Genomic DNA, 21,854 nt, shown 5'->3' with positions numbered 1-21,854 from the left:
AGAATTTCATCACAGCAACTCAGTTACATGCCTGTATGAACGCCTTACATTGTCTGGGCATGCTCCTGATGAGACAGCTTTTTTGAAACTTGCAGCAATAATGAGCGTACATTTAAAAAATGAAGTCAAAGTCAATTTGCAAATCACTGCTTTTTATTTTACATTTGCATTTTACATACTGTACCAGCATTTCTGGAAGTGAGTTTTGTAGAACTGAAAAGTTTATTATAGGAAAATAAATCATTAACTGCATATTAACACTGCTTTTTATTCCCAAGCATTTGGAAGTGAACCTTCATCAAAACATTTAAAAAAATTTTGTGATAGTACAAACGCAAGGCAAATCAGGACCAGGGTGAATCAAAACCAGGTCCTCAAATCCTCTGTTGCTGTACACTACCTCTTATACTAGCTGGCCACCATGCTGCTAGTTATTTACCACAAAGGTGGCTTGTTTTCTGTCAATGACTTTACACTTTTTAGAAGTTAGACTTTTTAATAAATGTAGAAGGGCTATTGAGCAGTACATTAATTTTTATTCATGCATTTTCTCCCCTTTCTCTCCCTTTTAGCGCGTCCAATTGCCCGATTGCGGCATGCTTCCTCTCCACCAATGCCGATTCCCGCTCTGATTGAGAACAAAGATAACCCACGCCCCCTCCGACACGTGGGCAGCATGCCGTATACATCTTATCACCTACACATTGACGAGTGCAGTACATCTCAGCACTGTGTACGGAGAGACACACCCTGAGAGCACTCTTTTCTCATCTCTGTGCAGGCGCCATCAATCAGCCAGCAGAGATCGTAATTGCACCAGTCATGAGAGAGAGACCCCATCCGGCTTAGTCCCGCCCATATCTGAACAACAGGCCAATCGTTGTTCATGTGGCTGCTCAGCCTTAGACGGCAGGCTATGATGTATTCGAGATCCCAGCTCTGGTTCCAGCGTGTGTTTTTACCTCTGTGCCACCTGAGCGGCAAAGATAAACTATTTTATTTAGTAAAATAAAAAATAGCTCTAAATTAGCTCTTTTTAGTACTTTAGTATTTCTTAATTTGCATTTAATTTGCATCAAGTCAAATACTTGCTCCACATAACCCTTTTGTAACATTAAAAATGAAAAAAAAAAAAAAAAAAATTATTTTGATGCATTAAATGTGATTACATAAAAAAGGTATTATAAAAAAAGTTATGTATTACCAGAGAAATCTTAAAAAAAAAACATAATAGACCTGGAAGCAAAAAGGCACATCATTTGACTGATTTTAAAGCTTTTTTGTTTCCTACCTGTACTTATAAGGTTAAAAAAATAAATGTTTCAAGTATTTGTGCTAATAAGGCTTGATGTGTATCAGCAGAAACAAAACATACTAACATATTTGCTACTGATCACAATGTGTGATGCTCCACATATAGGCACAGTTTGGAGCAGCTTGCCCATAAAGCCCCCTATGCTAGAGCTCTGCGGTATTATATACACTGATCAGCCATAACATTAAAACCACCTCCACTTACTGTCCATTTTATCAGCTCCACTTACCATGTAGAAGCATTTTGTAGTTCTACAATTACTGACTGTAGTCCATCTGTTTCTCTACATACTTTTTTAGCCTGCTTTCACCCTGTTCTTCAATGGTCGGTCAGGACCACCACAGAGCAGGTATTATTTAGGTGGTGGATCATTCTCAGCACTGCAGTGACAATAACATGGTGGTGGTGTGTTAGTGTGTGTTGTGCTGGTATGAGTGAATCAGACACAGCAGCGCTGCTGGAGTTTTTAAATACCATGTCCACTCACTGTCCACTCTATTAGACACTCCTGCCTAGTTGGTCCACCTTGTAGATGTAAAATCAGAGACGATCGCTCATCTATTGCTGCTGTTTGAGTTGGTCATCTTCTAGACCTTCATCAGTGGTCACAGGACCCTGCCCATGGGGCGCTGTTGGCTGGATATTTTTGGTTGGTGGACTATTCTCAGTCCAGCATTGACAGTGAGGTGTTTAAAAACTCCATCAGCGCTGCTGTGTCTTATCCACTCATACCAGCACAACACACACTAACACACCACCACCATGTCAGTGTCACTGCAGTGCTGAGAATGATCCACCACCTAAATAATACCTGCTCTGTGGTGGTCCTGACCGACCATTGAAGAACAGGGTAAAAGCAAGCTAGCTGATAAAATAGACAGTGAGTGTAGAAACAAGGAGGTGGTTTCAATGTTATCCTCCATATAAGACCTCCATGTAAAATCTAGCAGAGGGAGAAACGTCTCGAGTTAATGTTCATTTTAGTGACCCCGATCAGCCGGAGAGGTGCAGACAGACCAAACCCTGGTGTGACCGGACCATCACACAGAAGATCAGAGAGCTCGTCCTGCTCCTCCAGGCCAAAGGTGGCATCATTGAGCATTCGTCGGTGAAGGTTACATGCCTGCTCGATTTTAAGTTTGTTAATTTCGCCTCGCAGGTGCATGAGCTGGCGGGCAAGCTGCTGATCCTGAAGACGCATCTCCTTCTGCAAAATAACACAGAAAAGTGAAAAAGTGGCCAATTGTATAATCTATAAAGTAAGACGTGTCAAAAATTACTAAAATCTTAACGCTGCCATTGCATTCATTCATTGTCTGTTGTACCACTGCTTTATCCTGGTCAGGGTTGCGGTGGGTCTGATTAAATGGGCGAAAGGCAGGATACATCCCAGACAGGCCATCATAAGGCAGACACACACACACTCACACATAGGCTCCAATTGGCCTAACTGCATATATTTGGACTTATGGAAGGAAACCAGGAGGAGAACATGCAACCTACATAGAAAGGACCCTGGCTGCCCGGCTGGGACATCAAACCCAGTCCTTTCTTGCGTGCTGCCCCATTACATACATGTCCGTCTGACATAAACTGTATATGTTTTATACTTTTTTGGGTGACCCAGTGGCAAGGCACCAGGGACGAGGGGTCGGAATGTTTTCCACGTGTCTGCATGGTTTTCTTCGGGTCCTATGGTTTGCTTTCACCCTTTAAGTTACACAAAAAGCAAATTTGCTGTTCTAGATTGTCCCTTGGTGTGAATAAATAACTAAATGGATGAGTGTGTGGTGACGTGATGGACTGGCACCATGTTCAGGGTGTATTTCTATCTTTTGCCAAGTTTTTGAGTAGCCTTTGATCCACTGTGACCCTGATCAGGATGGCAATCATAATATGCAGTTATGATTGTATATTAATATGGACCTAAGTTTTTATTTATACGGTACACTGTGTAGCCAAAAGTATGTGGAAACCTGACCATAAGCTTCTTGGATGTTTCATTCCAAAACCACTCTAATGGAAAGCACTCCAGCTCTCCAGGCAACGTGGACCACCAGTGCTTTTCATCCTTAGTTGCTACACTCATCAAGAACACCAAAGAATTCCAAACTGACTCTAGGCTATGGCACCACAAAAGCTGCACATTAAAAGCGTCTCAGGTATTTTTTTAGCTAAACAGCCACACACAAGCCTAAGATCACCATTTGCAATGGACATTTGGGCAAAGGCAACATATTACCTGAATTGATGAATTACTCACCATCGGGCAATCTGTCAGACAAATGTTGGTTTGGAAATGCCAGAAGAGCATTAAATTGACTACCAGAGTGAAAAGTCTTTCTAGGGAATTTAAGCCAATGCTACAACATACACTGACATTCTGTACAATTATGTTCTTTCAAATTTGCATCCAAATTGTAAGGAAAGATTTACCATTGCAGTGCTCCATGCTTAAACAAGGTACAAATTACGCTGGTTGTAACAGCAGGACCTCTCACCCAACGTTACACAAAGCAATAATGACCTTGTGGTTGAATTGAAGTAAAACCCTGTAGTCATGTTTCAAAATTCAGTAAAAAGCCTATCAAATAAATCTGTATGGACGCTCGTGGTTTTAGTGTAATATTTTCCGGTTTGCTGCCCATAGAGTTCTATAATTATGTTAATAAAAGCATAGCTCCACAGAAAAGGAGACTTTATCTTCCAATGCTTCTAACTAGGCCAAAGTGAGACACTCATATTTCAAGGAACCCAAAGGAAGCTAAAAACACCAAATAAACCACAAAAAGATGGAGCATTGCTGTTTATAATACATGATTTTTTCTACACAAATTTCTGTGGGCCTTTGCCTGGCAAACCTGGGGGAAACGGACATTTTAATACATGAGGGTAGAGCGTGCCTGGGCTTTAACAGTCTGTACATGCCCAGAAAACACTGCTTGCAGATGGAATAAAAAATAAAGTACGTGGAAAAAAGGACTGATTTAGGTGATTACTCACACTGTCCTGCTCCTCATCACTGCCACTCGCTTTGTTTCCAATGCAAATATAATGTGGTGACTGAGAGTTCAAAATTCAGCACATTGTTTCATTCTGAGTAACTAGAAAATAGTTTCTTATTTTAAAGATGAGGAGCTTAAAGCAAAACGTCTCAATGTCAATAAATGTCAAAATACTATGTATCCGATATATAGTAGTTATTGTACTGACCATTTGTATATTTATTCATTGTCTGTAGGGCAGTTGTAGCCTAGCGGTTGAGCAAAGCCCTTCACCCTCAGTTGCTTAGGCAGTATACTGTCATAGTAAGTTGCTTTGGATAAAAAGTGTCTGCCAAATGCCAAAAATATAAATGTCTGTAAATTCATTGAACGATATGCACGAAACACCCCAGAAAGGTCACCAGTCCATCACAGGGTAAACACACACACACACACACACACACACACACACACTCATCTAGGGTAATTTTAGCTTCAATCAATCTGACTGGCGGGAGAAGACCAGCACAGACATAGGGAGAACTGAAAAGACCCCGACTGCTTCACCTGGGAATCGAACCCAGGACCTTGCTGTGGGGTGACAGTGCTACCCACTGTGCCATTGTGCTGCTCACGGTATTGACCATTGCTATGCTAATAGGGCTCATGGGTGCTACAACATAAGATCATTTGCTTTATTGTTGAGGGAATTTCAAGCCCAAAAAACAAAGCTATCTGTGGCCTGGAGTCTAAGAGAACAAATTTGGTTTTGGTTACTGGTTGGATATATTGTATCAGTACTACTACAGTAGTGGTTAAACTGTAAAAACAATGAATTTAAAAATTAGAGGCAGGAGATTCTAATAATAAGATAATCTTTGACAAATAATAGCTATGATGGTCTGTCATATGGGGGGCCACGTGTTACAAGCTACATAAAATAATACTGCTTTTTAGGTGCTGTCATTTGAGATGTAAAGATGTGTGAGTTTGCATGTTCTTCCCATGTCTGTGTGGGTTTCCTCTCACAGTCCAAAGACATGCAGTCAGGTTAATTAGAGCTACTAAAATTGCAGTGTGAGCGTGCATGCATGCATGTACAGTGTATCACAAAAGTGAGTACACCCCTCACATTTCTGCAAATATTTCATTATATCTTTTCATGGGACAACACTATAGACATGAAACTTGGATATAACTTAGAGTAGTCAGTGTACAGCTTGTATAGCAGTGTAGATTTACTGTCTTCTGAAAATAACTCAACACACAGCCATTAATGTCTAAATAGCTGGCAACATAAGTGAGTACACCCCACAGTGAACATGTCCAAATTGTGCCCAAATGTGTCGTTGTCCCTCCCTGGTGTCATGTGTCAAGGTCCCAGGTGTAAATGGGGAGCAGGGCTGTTAAATTTGGTGTTTTGGGTACAATTCTCTCATACTGGCCACTGGATATTCAACATGGCACCTCATGGCAAAGAACTCTCTGAGGATGTGAGAAATAGAATTGTTGCTCTCCACAAAGATGGCCTGGGCTATAAGAAGATTGCTAACACCCTGAAACTGAGCTACAGCATGGTGGCCAAGGTCATACAGCGGTTTTCCAGGACAGGTTCCACTCGGAACAGGCTTCGCCAGGGTCGACCAAGGAAGTTGAGTCCACGTGTTCGGCGTCATATCCAGAGGTTGGCTTTAAAAAATAGACACATGAGTGCTGCCAGCATTGCTGCAGAGGTTGAAGACGTGGGAGGTCAGCCTGTCAGTGCTCAGACCATACGCCGCACACTGCATCAACTCGGTCTGCATGGTCGTCATCCCAGAAGGAAGCTGACGCACAAGAAAGCCAGCAAACAGTTTGCTGAAGACAAGCAGTCCAAGAACATGGATTACTGGAATGCCCTGTGGTCTGATGAGACCAAGATAAACTTGTTTGGCTCAGATGGTGTCCAGCATGTGTGGCGGCGCCCTGGTGAGAAGTACCAAGACAACTGTATCTTGCCTACAGTCAAGTATGGTGGTGGTAGCATCATGGTCTTGGGCTGCATGAGTGTTGCTGGCACTGGGGAGCTGCAGTTCATTGAGGGAAACATGAATTCCAACATGTACTGTGACATTCTGAAACAGAGCATGATCCCCTCCCTTCGAAAACTGGGCCTCATGGCAGTTTTCCAACAGGATAACGACCCCAAACACAACCTCCAAGATGACAACTGCCTTGCTGAGGAAGCTGAAGGTAAAGGTGATGGACTAAACGCAATTGAGCACCTGTGGCGCATCCTCAAGTGGAAGGTGGAGGAGTTCAAGGTGTCTAACATCCACCAGCTCCGTGATGTCATCATGGAGGAGTGGAAGAGGATTCCAGTAGCAACCTGTGCAGCTCTGGTGAATTCCATGCCCAGGAGGGTTAAGGCAGTGCTGGATAATAATGGTGGTCACACAAAATATTGACACTTTGGGCACAATTTGGACATGTTCACTGTGGGGTGTACTCACTTATGTTGCCAGCCATTTAGACATTAATGGCTGTGTGTTGAGTTATTTTCAGAAGACAGTAAATCTACACTGCTATACAAGTTGTACACTGACTACTCTAAGTTATATCCAAGTTTCATGTCTATAGTGTTGTCCCATGAAAAGATATAATGAAATATTTGCAGAAATGTGAGGGGTGTACTCACTTTTGTGATACACTGTATGTGTGTGTTTGCCCTGTGATGGACTGGCGACCTGTTTAGGGTGTTTCCTGTCCTTGGCACAGTGAATCCTACCCACCTCGACCATAAACAGAATAAAGCGATGGTGAAACAGACAATGAACTGATAAATTTGGATAGGCTTGCAAAGTTCGGGTACATAGACAAGGTAACTCATGGTTGGACAAACCACTTTTTTGTTACATTTTACCCATTTAACAAAAATGCTCATAACGGCAATGGAAATGTGTTGCCATCACCACACTTGTTTTTGGTCCCGTCATCTTCCTTTATTTGTACCTGTTTTTTATCTGCACTGTGTATATTGTGTTGTTTGCACTTGTTTTGTGTTGTACCCTGGTGCTGAAGGAACAATGTTTAGTTTTAATATGTACTTATAGATAGCTGACATGACAATAATATTACAGCATTTAATCGGTTTTGGGTATGAAAATGTGCTGTATCAGGCCTTCAAACGGAGAAAACAAATATATGCTTGGTTCTGGGTGTTGTATATAAAACACTCAGGAATTACCTAAATGTAACAATTAATTCATCCAGACATTTCAATCAAACTTCCTTATCACCACGGTTTTTACTAAGCACACATGAAAGGGACCCCAAACCAACACATATGTGCTTAAATGTCTTAAACTCTCATTTTTCTAAACTTGTACTAACAGGTCAACAAGTGTGTATGCTCTAAAAACAATCAAATTTAACCACACACAAATTTCACTTACCAGTTCCTTCCTGAGCCAGATAAGAGCCTCATCAATATTTCTGAATCCTTTAAGTCTTCCTGAGGTCAGACTACTCTCTTGTGATAAGTCTGTGCTGTAGCCATTTCTTTTAGGCTCTCCTGTGTGCTCCAGTCCTGCATACTGACCCAAATTAGCAGACTCTGTTGGTTTGATTTGTCCTTTGGCAGCATTAGCCTCCACTTGGGCCTTCCACTCGTAATAAGAGGGTCTCCTGGTTTCTAGTCTTAGTCTCTCTGTTAAGGCCTTTAAAGTTCTCAAGTGGTCATCTGTTGTAGCCTCCAAGTTATTATAATCCAGGCTGCTAATGTCCACATTAATCTGTGGTATTATTTCAGTATCCATGTCTTTTCCAATTGACAAAAACGAGAGTAGCTTAAAAATAGACTGGAGATCAATTGAAATGCTAATGCAGTCTATTCGTTGCTGTTGCTGATGGTCAGTAAAGTGCAAAAGTGCCTGCAGCCAAACAGAAATGTCTTCGATCTCTGCTAAAGTTTCATCTTTGTTTTTTATTGAAATACCAATATTTCATGCTTGAGGCAATATCTGGTATGATAAGTGTTGAATTTTTATCTTTAATTCAAGCGCAGAGTGGAAAAATCCTGTAGGAAAAAAAGTAAATGAGATGTATCTCAGGAGTATGGATGATTGTACATAAAAACAGTGTGAAAAAGGATATATGACTAAACTTTTCTGCATAGCTAGATTCTGCTTTAAATGATGTCTTTATCAGTTAAATAGAGTTGAAGAGCTTTGTTGTCCCCAATGTCTATAGCTTGACCTTGTTGTTATGAACCACTGGCTTTGAAATTTTAGGCATAGAAGCAATATGACACAAATTTTATTCCTTAGCCAGTAGCCACAATTATGAGGTGGGTGGCAAGGGGATAAGGTGTGGCTGAAACATTTAAAGTGAATGATTAGGATGGATGTCCAAATAGTATATTTTACCACATCAGACCACTAGTAATATTCTACATTGCATAACAACAACTGAACATTAGACCAGCTGCTGTGTGGTCCTACTGATGTGGAATTGTAAAGAAAGAGGGTGTGAGTGCCTGTAACAATGAATCAGTGTTACTAAAACGGTATACTAAAACCTTACATTACACTTCTACATAGCTTTGAGTAAAGTGACTCATGCTGTATAGTTCTATTTAAAACCATCAGTTTGCACACTTCTCCTAATCTTCAAACTGAAAACATTTACCTTTCTAAAAGAAGACATAGATATATCTAAAATCCCACTAGCACCATTGCATCCAAACACTCAGATGTTAAACATAGACTTACCTTACGGACAGAGTTCAGCAGTTGTTCATGCAGCTCCTACTTTCTCCACTTGTGTTTGCTGTAAGACGGTACAGAATAGGAACGGGGATGAGGAGGAGGAGGAGGAGGAGGAGGAGATGGAGGAGGAGTGGTGTTGTGTGAGGTCCTGTTGCCTCGGAGACTGTAAAATATCTGATCACATCCTCCTCATTGTAGTTCGTACAGCTGTCAGCCTGTAGTCAAACCCCCTGCTCCCTCTGATGGGATATACTAGTGCAACAATAGTCTCTTACACATACAGGTACAGTAAGTGAGGAAAGGATTTCCTCTTTTTTATCACCTCTTTTATTGAATATTTGTCACAGGGAATTATTTTAGATCATCAGACAAAACATAAAACACAAAAGGAACACATTCTGTAAAACATTTTATTCATTTAAAGGACAAATGAATTAAACCCTCATATAAACACCCTACTGAACTATACTTTTTATTTGATATTGGTCTTTCACATCACTGTGGATGCTTGTTTGCCCATTCTTGTTTGGAGAACTATTTTAAATCAGACCCGTTTATGTACTAAAGCAACAAAGCATCCCCCACACCATCACATTACTGACATATTTGATTATACATGATTTACAGATTAAAAATCTGTATTTGCTCTTTGAAAGGCATAATTATTTTTGTCTGTTCATAGAACATTTTCCAAAAAATTGGGAATCATTCATGATCATTTTGGTCACTTTCAGATGGGTCATTATTATGTTTGTGTTATATTGTGTAGTTATTAACAGTGACCTGTAGAGACACCTGAAGTTCCTTAGATGTTCTGAAATATACTGTGACTCTCTGGATGAACCATTGATGTGCCCTTAAGAAAAGTCAGTAGTTCAGTCAGTCCTGGATAGTTTTTACCCTGCTCCAAATTTCATTCATGAGGAGACTGATTGCTCTCCCTGTGGTTTGGAGGAGTCCTATATATTTATAAACAGCTTTAAAACCAATTTCACTTTTATGGGTTTTATATGTTTTCTTAGCTCTTTAGGAATTGATGTATAGTTTGTTTTTTTGTTTATTACGATTTTAACGTCGTTTTACACTTTGGTTACATTCATGACAGGAACGGTAGTTACTCATTACACAAGGTTCATCAGTTCACACAAGGTTATATCGAACACAGTCATGGACAATTTAGTGTCTCCAATTCACCTCACTTGCATGTCTTTGGACTGTAGGAGGCAACCGGAGTACCCGGAGGAAACCCACTCGGACATGGGAGAACATGCAAACTCCACACAGAAAGGACCCGGACTGCCCCACCTGGGGATCGAACCCAGGACATCCTTACTGTAAGGCAACTGTGCTACCCACTTAGCCACCGTGCCACCCCGAATTGATGTATAGTATTAAAAAATCTTTATAGTAACCTCTGGACTTAGTAAGGTTCAATATAAATGATGTTTTTATTCTAGAGGGCAGGATAAATCAAGCCAGAATGTGGTTGTTTAGTTAGCTCAATTGGCATACTAATTGTATTATCAACCAAGCAGGCAGTTATTTATTACTTTAAGAGTTGAAATTAGAAAAGGAAGAGGATGGTTAGCAACAAGATGGGTGGGAACAGTTAGAGGAATAATGAATGAGCTATTAAGAAGCCAAAAGACCCAAATAAAAACATGTTTAGGAGAAACACTATTCATATATTCTTCAGGAATCAGAATTGGCTTGACAGCACTTAATAATTAATAATAAAATGCATGTTGGCAACAAAATAAATGTTTTTTTTTTCATATATTATCATATATTATTGTATTTAATGATCGGAAATCATTCAGTGTGACATCTGTGATAACAAATCAGAAAAAGGGGAAATTAATTTCCCCCTTCACTGTATTTAGAATATATACTATATAGTGTGAAGTTTATTAAGAAAGCAGAACAAAAACAAAGAGGAGCCAAAAACATACATACAGAATGATTTTAATAAAGCTTTTTCCTCCACTTATTTGATATTGTTCTTGTGAGTAAGATATACAAGCTTTCACACAATATAAATAAGCTTTCTGTTGTCAGCACAAAGATTTTATCTGGGTGATTCATTAAGTGGTCATCCCTCAATAAACTGGTGCGTCTTTTAATGCTTTTCTGACCCCTGGTGGAGACTAAATGTAAGTTTTAATGTATGCATTAAACTATCTTAGTATTTTTAATAATTTACCAGGTCTTAAACATAAAAGCATGGTAATCAGTTATTCCAAATTAATTAGAAACCACCACTGGAAACCAAAGGTAAACCACTACATGAATACACTGCTTGATCAAATGGATGTTGACTCCATTTATATTAAGTTTACACCCATTACCAACAAGTGTAACATCAATTATATAAAGTTTATGATTTCAATGTTGTGGCAACAGTTTGGGGTATACACTTTGCTGTTCTAACATGGCTGTTCCCCTGTGATTAAAGCACAGCCCATAAGGTCTGACGAGTTTGATGTGGAGGAACTTCAGTGGCCTGCAAAGTTCTGACCTCATTAAACCCCATGAACACCTTAGGTGGTTTTATATTTATTTATATTTATTTATTTATTAGGATTTTAACATGTTTTACACACTTTGGTTATATTCATGACAGAAACGGTACTTACTGGTTACACAAGATTCATCCGTTCACAAGTTTAATATCAACGCAGTCATGGACAGTTTAGTATCTTCAATTCACCTTACTTGCTCACTGTCTTTGGACTGTGGGAGGAAACCGAAGCTCGCGGAGGAAATCCACACACACATGGGGAGAACATGCAAACTCCACACAGAAAGGACCCGGACCGCCCCACCTGGGGATCGAACCCAGGACCTTCTTGCTGTGAGGAGACACTGCTACCCACTGAGCCACTGTGCCACTCTGGGGATAAATTAAAATGTGGATTGTGTGCCAGGCCTTCTCTTCCAGGAGTAGTGCCTGACCTTTTGAATGGACACAAATTCCCATTAACACACTCCAATATTTCCTTAACAGACAAGTGAGAATGTGCTATATAGTGTACTTTCATTCATTTATTGACTGTTTTGCCACTGTGAACGATTCACTGGGCAAAAAATAGGAAACAAGTTAAACACACACAGACACCTAGGGCAATTTTTGTAGCTCCAATTAACCTGACTGCATGTCTTTAGACTGTGGGAGTAAACCCACACATGCACATGGAGAACATGTAAACTCCACACAGAAAGACCCGGACCACTCCACTTGGGAATTGAACCCAGGTTCTTCTTGCTGTGAGGCGACAGTCCCACCCAACGAGCCACCATGCCGTCCATATAGTGCACATTCAATGTAAAAAAATTGTTGAAACATTTATGTTAAAACTCTGATGACTTATTGAAACATCTATATAGTGAATGTTATTCTATATATTTTTCTGTTTTAGATATATAGATTGAAACTGTCTGATTTGTTTTTCAAAGGATGAAACCTTAAAAGAAACATGAATCATATTCACAGATTTCTAGCCAATTTAGCTTCAGACAGATGGACTGCCAAACAGCCATGCCACATGTAAATTGAAAATTTAGGAAAAAAAACACACACATTCACATATAGGGCAATTAACCTGACTGCATGTTTTTGGACTGTGGGAGGAAATCTAGGATGGACCATCACACAGTGGAAACATCAGCATTCCAGGACTTTTTTTTGGGAAAAATGGATGCCGTGTTCTCAGGACAAGATGAAAAGGACCATCCAGACTGTTATCAGCAACAAGTCCAAAAGCCAGGGTCTGTCATGGTATGGGGCTGTGTCAGTGCCCATGGCAAAGGTCATTTACACTTATGTGATGGCAGCATTAATGCAGAAGTACATTGAGATCTTAGAGCAACATGTGCTGCCTTCAAGACGTCATCTTTTCCAGGGACGTTTATGAATTTTTCAACAAGACAATGTAAAACCACATGCTGCACACATTACAATGGCATGGGTGTGGAAGAAGAGGGTACGGGTACTGGACTGGCCTGCCTGCAGTCCTGACCTGTCCCCAAGAGAGAATTTTGAAAGGAAAAATGTCACAACGACCCCGTACTGTTGCACATCTTAAGACGTGTTTGCAGGAAGAATGGGACAAAATAAAAGCTGAAACACTAAATCACTTGGTATCCTCGGTGCCAAAACATCTTTTAAGTGTGGTGAAAAGGAATGGCAACATTACAAAGTGGTAAATGCTTTACCATCACAATTTTTTTTTGGAATGTGTTGCAGGCCTGAAATGTAGGAATGGTTGTTAATTAATAAATGAAATGATGTTGAGCAGATAAAACATGAAATATCTCAGGTTCATCCTGTCTGCAATAATAATAATAAAAAAAAAGAAAATGTAAGAAACTCTGTTTTTATTATTATTTGCATTTTCCATGCTGTCCCAACTTTTTTTGGAATGTGTTGCAGGCCTGAAATGTAGGAATGGATGTTTATTAATAAATGAAATGAAGTTGAGCAGATAAAACATGAAATATCTCAGGTTCATCATGTCAGCAATATTATTAATATTTATTATTTGCATTTTCCATGCTGTCCCAACTTTTTCTGATTTGGGGTTGTAGTAGACATATTAAAGTGATTGGAATTAAAAATATAGTTTTAATTGCTTGGTTGTCAGAAAAAAAAGATATTAAATAGGCCATGTCTCGAGTTCGGCTCAGTGTTTATTACGTTGTTTAATATTTGTAAAATATGAATAAAAAGATTATAAAATTTGACATAAATAAACTGAACTCAATTCAATATTTGCCTCAGACTTCATTACAGTATTTTACAGTCCATTTTTACCAGATGTGATAGTTTTGCACCTGTCCTTGCGATATTGCGTTCTTTTTTGGTTGCATTCCAAATCACACAGTACTGTACTAGGTAGTACAGAAATTAGTAAACAAAGCATATCAACACTATTTATACATAGTCCACTCTTAAGTTAGTAGCCTGCGATTGGAGACGCAGCCGAAATCAATAGCAATAATATGTAAGAATGGGTGGGACTTCCTGTATAAGACACAGTAATGTTTTTTTGTAGCAGGCTGTAAGCTACTCTCAGAAGGTAAGGAGCTTAATGGTCGGGCTGAATTATTCTGAAGCGTTACTGTGTTATGTAAACATTAATCATGTCTCTGTGGTTTGTTTATTCTGGTGGAATTGTGTCATGGTTTCTGCTCGCTGATGCTAACTGGATTAGTGATTATACAGCAGTTGCTCAGATACAGCCAACGGTAGCCTGCACAAAAGCTTGGTGGTAATCATGCCACTGGGTGATTGGCATGGACTGGGGTATGGTTATATCACATCTGTAATGTTAGCACAGATTCTGTCATGCATTTGGCATTGATCACATGTAATAGTATGACAATAACATGTAATGTAGCAGGAGAATGGCCGATCTGCACTGCATTGTGTTGTATGATGTCATCGCTATCACAGCCGGTTTGAAACGACGCAACCCGCTGTGTTGAACTCAGACTGAACCAGATGTTCATCTCTTATTTACATTTAGAGTTGTGTAGATCATTTACGTACCTTGCATACACTATATTGCCAAAAGTATTTGGACACCAGACCATGAAGTTGTTGGATATCCAGTTCCACAACATTAACATAGAGTCGCAGCTATAACAGTCTCAACTCTTCTGGTAAAGCTTTCCACTGGATTTTGGAGTGCTTGCCTACTGGAACAGGAACTATTGCCACAATGTTTGAAGCATATCTATTTTATATTAAGGATTTTATTAACTTTAACAATGCATGTAGATGTAACACTTGAGCTCAATGATTAGGAAGGGTGTCCACATACTTTCAGCTGTATAGTGATTTACAAAAAAAAAATTCATTTTGTGGCCAGTTGTAGCCTAGCTGTTAAGGTACTGGACTAGTAATCAGAAGGTTGCTGGTTCAAACCTCACCACTGCCAGGTTACCAATGTTGGGGGGCAGCACAGTGTCTAAGTGGGTAGAACTGTTGCCTCACAGCAAGAAGGTCCTGGGTTCGATCCCCAGATGGGGCGGTCTGGGAGTTTGCATGTTCTCCCCGTGTCTGGGTGGGTTTCCTCCGGGTGCTTCGGTTTCCTCCCACAGTCCAAAGAGTGAGGTGGATTGAAGATACAAAATTGTCCATGACTGTGTTTGACTGTCGCTTGTGTAGCGAGTAACTACCGTGTCTGTCATGAATGTAAACAATACAAGAGTGTAAAACATGACGTTAAATAAACAAACAAAACCACTGATGGGCCCTTGAGCAAGGCCCTGAACCCTTAATTGCTTAGACTGTATACTGTAAATCACTTTGGATAAAAGCGTCTGCTAAATGCCGAAAATGTAAATGATGGTGATACGCCATGTGTGTAGTGATAACTAGTTTTAAATAATAGTGAAGCACTGTTATAAAGACTATAAGTTTTAATACTTAAATATATGCTTACTGGCCACCTTACTAGTAATTTCACCAGGTTTAACTGCTGTGAATTTGTCTGCAAATCATTTGTGCTGCAATCTCCATTTCTACCAGATCCCAAAGGTGCTTTATTAAATCCAGATCTGGTGATGGAGGCAGCAATTGTTGTACACTGCACTCACTGTCATAATAAAAACAGTTACTGTGTACTCTGGTTCCCTTTTACCTTCACAAACATGCATATGTTGTACTGGCTTTGTTTTGTTTCACACCACCATTATGGAAAACATAATACAGAAGCGTGGACTGAAATGGCAAAGTGACCTGAAATCAGCTGGAGACGAGTAAAACACTCATCATGGTTTAGTGCTGTGTATAAGCTGCTTTTTTCTTTTTTTTTTTAAGCTAAACATGAGTTATCTTAATGTTATGATTAAATGAATCATTAGGGAGTTAGACTGCTGCATCTCAGGATTTTTAGATGGTGCTGCTGTTTCTATTAGTACTGTCCCACTGGTAACAGTCTACAGTTTTATTGAGAAGATCCTTCAATATACACCGGTCAAGCATAACATTAAAACCACCTCCTTGTTTCTACACTCACTGTCCATTTTATCAGCTCCACTTACCATATAGGAGCACTTTGTAGTTCTACAATTACTTACATTACATTACATAAATTTTTAGCCTATTTTTACCCTGTTCTTCAATGTTCAGGACCCCCACAGAGCAGGTATTATTTAGGTGGTGGATCATTCTCAGCACTGCAGTGACACTGACATGGTGGTGGTGTGTTAGTGTGTGTTGTGCTGGTATGAGTGGATCAGACACAGCAGCGCTGCGTGATTTTTTTAAAGACCGTGTCCACTCACTGTCCACTCTATTAGACACTCCTACCTAGTTGATCCACCTAGTAGATGTAAAGTCAGAGACGTTCGTTCATCTATTGCTGCTGTTTGATTTGTTCATCTTCTAGACCTTCATCAGTGGTCACAGGACGCTGCCCATGGTAAGCTGTTGGCTGGATATTTGTGGTTGGTGGACTATTCTCAGTCCAGCAGTGACATTGAGGTGTTTAAAAACTCCATCAGCGCTTCTGTGTCTTATCCACTCATACCAGCACAACACACACTAACACACCACCACCATGTCAGTGTCACTGCAGTGCTGAGAATGATCCACCACCCAAATAATACCTGCTCTGTAGTGGTCCTGTGAGAGTCCTGACCATTGAAGAACAGCATGAAAGGGGGCAAACAAAGCATGCAGAGAAACAGATGGACTAGACAGTAACTGTAGATCTACAAAGTACTTCTATATGGTAAGTGGTGCTGATAAAATGGACAATGTGTGTAGAAACAAGGAAGGAGGTGGTTTTAATGTTATGGTGGATCAGTGTATCTACTGCTTTATTTCCTGGTAGGACATAAGTGGCTCTTTAAGTGGCACAAATCGCAACCAATAACTTCATATTAGTTTTAATCAAACATTTTCCTGAGTGAAACATTTATCAAACATTTAATAAAATGCTAAATCGAAAGTTTTATTGTATGATTTGGTAAATTGTACTAACCTCTTTTACTGTATCACATTTTCTTCAGGTTTATTTGTGCATCACTCACAGCATGCAGTTGGTCTTTACAAGAAACATGTGGTTGCTGAGCTGCTTCCTAGTGCTGCTGCTGCCATCCTTCTCATGGCAAGAACACCACCACAAGCTGCTTCTAGTGTCTTTCGATGGTTTCCGCTGGGACTATGTGAACAGGGTTCCTACCCCCAATTTCCGTGCTCTTATGGACGAGGGAGTCCAGGTGGAGCGGGTGGAGAACATCTACATCACCAAGACCTTCCCTAACCACTACACGTTAGTAACAGGCCTGTATGCAGAGAGCCACGGCATTGTATCAAATGAAATGTATGACCCAGTTATGAACCGTTCCTTCTCAATTGAGGGACCAGAAGAGTCTGATTCTCGATGGTGGGAGAAAGCAGTTCCACTTTGGGTAACCAATCAGATGGCTGGAAAAAAGAGCGGGGCTGCTATGTGGCCTGGATCAGATGTGGAGATTGGTGGAACATATCCCACCTCTTATATGCCATATGATGCGTCTATGCCCTTTGAGATGCGGGTAGAGAAGCTCATAAACTGGTTCTCAGGTCCAGATGCGATTGATTTTGGAGTTTTGTACTGGGAAGAGCCTGATGAGAGTGGTCATAATTTTGGGCCGGAGAGCTCGCTTATGGATGTAGTCATTAAGGACATTGATAATAAACTAGGCTTTCTTAGAGATGAGCTAAAGAAGGTGGGACTTTATGATAAAATCAACCTCATTGTCACAAGTGACCATGGAATGACACAGCTATCACAAGATAAGGTCATTGAACTGGACATCTATGTGAGTCGAGACCTTTACACGTTGATAGACAAGAGCCCAGTGGTGGGGATTCTGCCCAAAGAAGGTAAGCTTAGAACAATTGCATGGAATAACACAGATTTTATACTACAGCACAGTAATTATATTGCAATTTTAATTCTAATTAAGTGTGGATGGGTACAAAAAAAAATTACATAGACAGACCAGTCTAGCAGCTTCACTTTTTTTTTACCACAGACTCATGCTGTTGTACCATGTGCGCAACATGGCTTGGCATTGTCTTGTTGCAACAAGCAAGGACATCCCTGAAAAGATGTCAAGATGGCAGCATATGTCATCTTTCAAGCTTCAGAGTTTTACATCTATAACAGGATGTTTGCTTATCTCTTTATTTAATTTTTTACAGAAGGATGTTGGTTTTTAATGCAGAGTCGTCCAAGATATTAAGGGTTACAGGTATTTAGTATTGGTTTTTGGCCCTGCGAAAATATGGAATTAGACCATTAGACTAATATTTTGGCTGTGTAATTAACAATAATTATTAAATGTAACATTATCTGATCTGATCTAACTTCAGATCAGCTAGAAGAGCAAAAAGCTGTAACTTTTAATCAAAGAAACATTGTTTGCAAAGTCCCCTGATGGTGTGAGCCAGCAAAAACAGGTTAAACCTACTTTTTAAGGGTTATTAATACACTGCCTGGCCAAAAAAAAGGTCACACACTCTAATATTTGGTTGGACCGCCTTTAGCTTTGATTACGGCACGCATTCGCTGTGGCATCGTTTCCACAAGCTTCTGTAATGTCACAACATTTATTTCTGTCCAGAGTTGCATTAATTTTCCCCCAAGATCTTGTATTGATGATGGGAGATTTGGCCACTGTGCAAAGTCTTCCCCAGCACATCCCAAAGATTCTCAATGGGGTTCAGGTCTGGACTCTGTGGTGGCCAATCCATGTGTGAAAATGATGTCTCATGCTCCCTGAACCACTCTTTCACAATCTGAGCCCGATGAATCCTGGCATTGTCATCTTGGAATATGCCCGTGCCATCAGGGAAGAAAAAATCCATTGATGGAATAACCTGGTTGTGCAGTGTATTCAGGTAGTCAGCTGACCTCATTCTTTGGGCACATAACGTTGCTGAACCTAGACCTGACCAACTGCAGCAACCCCAGATCATAGCACTGCCCCCACAGGCTTGTACGGTAGGCACTAGGCATGATGGGTGCGTCACTTCAGCCGCCTCTCTTCTTACCCTGATGCGCCCATCACTCTGGAACAGGGTAAATCTGGACTCATCAGACCTCATGACCTTCTTCCATTGCTCCAGAGTCCGGGGGGGGGGCGGTTGTTGAGGAGGCCCTGCGATGGATTGGCATCCTGTTTGGGGTGTTACTGCATTGCGCCCAGTGATTCTGGGAAAACCGGTACCAACCAGGACTCTTACCAGGATAAATTGGTTGTAAAACATGCAAATGAGATCACTAATGTAGCTGTATGTTTAACATGTTTGTTTTTTGCCTTAACCCAAAAGTTGCCATGATACTAATTAGCATTTCTTTCTCTTTGTTGCAGGTAAATTAGATGAGGTGTATAGTTTGTTGGAGAATGCCAATCCTAACATGCTTGTGTACAAGAGAGAAGACATCCCTGATCACTTCCACTACAAACACAACGTCAGGATCATGCCGATTATTATAGAGGCTAAAGAAGGCTGGACAATTGTGCAGAACAGAACTGGATCCTTTATGTGTAAGTCCTAATGGATTCTGATATCAAATTACTAATCCATTACTGTCATACTCCATGTAATCAAGCTGACTCTTTACCAGCAAACAAAAAAGCGTGATGGTGGCATTATTGTCCTATCTTTAGCAAGCTTTTTACTTCAAATACATTTTGTTTTTAACTACAATGGGCACAGCTGATCTAATGTAACTAGCATGCAACTTATGCAACTTATTAGTCCATGAGAATTAGGGATGCATCGATACCATTTTTTCCCAACCGAGTACAAGTACATGTATTTTTGTACTTGCCGATACCGATACCAATACCTATTTAGGTTTTTTTTTTTTTAAACAAAAACACACGTGAGAAGTGACGAGAAGTTTAATGATACCACGTCCAAAAATGCACGTCAACAAGTAGCGAGTGATCAAAGTGTTTGTGCGCTGACGTGATGAAATCAAGGAGGAAAAATAAATGAATCTGAGTGGATTTGGCAACACGAATAGCATGGATTGTTCTGTAGTGAGTTGGAGGTTAATAAATATTTTTGCGATGTTGGTGTTTTGTTGTTATGTTTTGTAGAGAACGATCAGGTCAGAAATACTGTAAAACGTGTGTGTGTGCCGGTGTATTCTGATATAAACTTTATTATCCCACCTGTTTACACTCCTCTCCTGCGTTTCCCCTCACACCGTATCCTGCGTTCCCATTGGCTGTTCGACATGTCACTCATTCTGAGATCAGATATCTGACGTGCTAGAAAACTCGAGCGCTCGGCGAGCCGGTCGGATCGAGTTGTTGGATAGTTCACACTTAGCGATCAAGAGCCGAGTTTTGATCGTCGAGCGAACGCCGAGTTGCTCTCGAGCCGGCAAATCTAGCGCCGACCAGTCACCGAGCGAAAATCAGGGCAAAAATCGTGTAGTGTGAACTAGGTATAACGCAGCAACGTGCACTAGGCACACGGTATCGGATGTTTAGTATCGGAGCCTCGTTTGCGAGTACGAGTACAAGTTAATGAGCGCGGTATCGGGCAAATACCCGATACCAGTATCGGTACTCATGCATCTCTAATGAGAATAATGATTAATTTGTGTATTTTATTCTTTACAGTGGGCAACCATGGCTATGACAACCACCTACCCAGCATGCACCCTGTCTTTGTTGCTCGCGGCCCATCGTTCCGCACAGGTTACACCAAGGCCTCAATGCGCTCAGTGGACCTCTATCCTCTCATGTGCAGCATCCTTGGCATTCAACCACAACCCAACAACGGGTCACTCATCAGTGTGCGGGATCTGCTGGTGGAGTCACCCACGCCTAGACACTTGCCTCCATCTGTAACCAGGGAGCCCTCTCACGCCTGGGCTGTGGGCACACTACTGGGTAGTGTCCTAGTTCTGGGTTTTCTCATCATTTTTGTGAAGAAGGTGACAGAGAGGCAGCTTCCTCCTCTGCCTTTCACCAACAGGGAGATCTCTCAGCCCTTACTGCAGGAGGAATTGCGCCTTTAATGATAAAATATTTTACGATTTATTTTTTATTTATATATGGCAAAGATGAAGCTTGCTTCCAAAGTCAGAGGCACTTGGAAGCATGTAGCACTTCTCTCTGGTGCTCCACAGTCTGTTTTACCTTCTAATCGTTTTCTGTCATTTAAATTGAAACTAAATTTGCTTTCATTTATGTACCAGTCAGACAGACACATATTGCCATATCATCGTTTTTATTAGTGGTGCCACATCTTGGTATATAAATTGAGTGCAGTTTGGCAAGAGAAGCTACCAGCAAGCCAGTTAATTAAATTCACGATGTCCTCTGCTGGCAAAACTGGTCTTCTATTTCTGAATTCTTGTGACCCATATATTTCTTGAGTAGGCATGTCACAAGTATTACATTATTGACTGATTGCAAATATTTAAGCTCGTTTATCAGGATTCTCATGTGCTTTACCTTTCACACTACAAACAATACTGCCAAAGAAGGTTTATAATCAATGGGTGCATTTAAATGCTCATTGATAATCTGATCATTGTGTGACTTTTGGACATCTAGTCAAAATTCAAGAAAGTTAACATATATAGAGTGTACAAATGTGCACATTTTATTTTAATGCACTGTTTATTTGCTAAATTTAACATATGGAAAAATACATCTGGCCCATGCGAAAGTTTTAACATTTGATTTTTTTTCTAATATGGTAAATTTAGCAAATACATACATACAAGTTAAAGAGAATACCACATCTTGGTTGGTTTTTCTGTATCTGTATTTTAT

The 21,854-nt window shown here is 40.3% G+C and overlaps 2 protein-coding genes across 2 annotated transcripts; one reads left to right on the top strand and one right to left on the bottom strand.

Annotated features, from left to right (window-relative positions):
* Positions 1-2,258: 2,258 nt before the first annotated feature.
* Positions 2,259-8,096, bottom strand: fam167ab (family with sequence similarity 167 member Ab). Its single transcript, XM_063001327.1, has 2 exons — positions 7,734-8,096; positions 2,259-2,522 (listed from the first exon to the last, which is right to left on the bottom strand). The coding sequence occupies exons 1-2, from the start codon at positions 8,094-8,096 to the stop codon at positions 2,259-2,261; spliced, it is 627 nt and encodes a 208-aa protein (XP_062857397.1).
* An 8,997-nt stretch (positions 8,097-17,093) lies between these two features.
* Positions 17,094-21,557, top strand: enpp5 (ectonucleotide pyrophosphatase/phosphodiesterase 5). The gene is made up of 3 exons (XM_063001325.1): positions 17,094-17,928; positions 19,422-19,598; positions 20,691-21,557. The coding sequence occupies exons 1-3, from the start codon at positions 17,094-17,096 to the stop codon at positions 21,089-21,091; spliced, it is 1,413 nt and encodes a 470-aa protein (XP_062857395.1). The 3' UTR covers positions 21,092-21,557.
* Positions 21,558-21,854: the final 297 nt, after the last annotated feature.

This window comes from Trichomycterus rosablanca, chromosome 9, assembly GCF_030014385.1.
Source record: "Trichomycterus rosablanca isolate fTriRos1 chromosome 9, fTriRos1.hap1, whole genome shotgun sequence".
NCBI lineage: Eukaryota > Metazoa > Chordata > Actinopteri > Siluriformes > Trichomycteridae > Trichomycterus > Trichomycterus rosablanca.
This window is presented reverse-complemented; position numbering and strand designations above follow the sequence as displayed.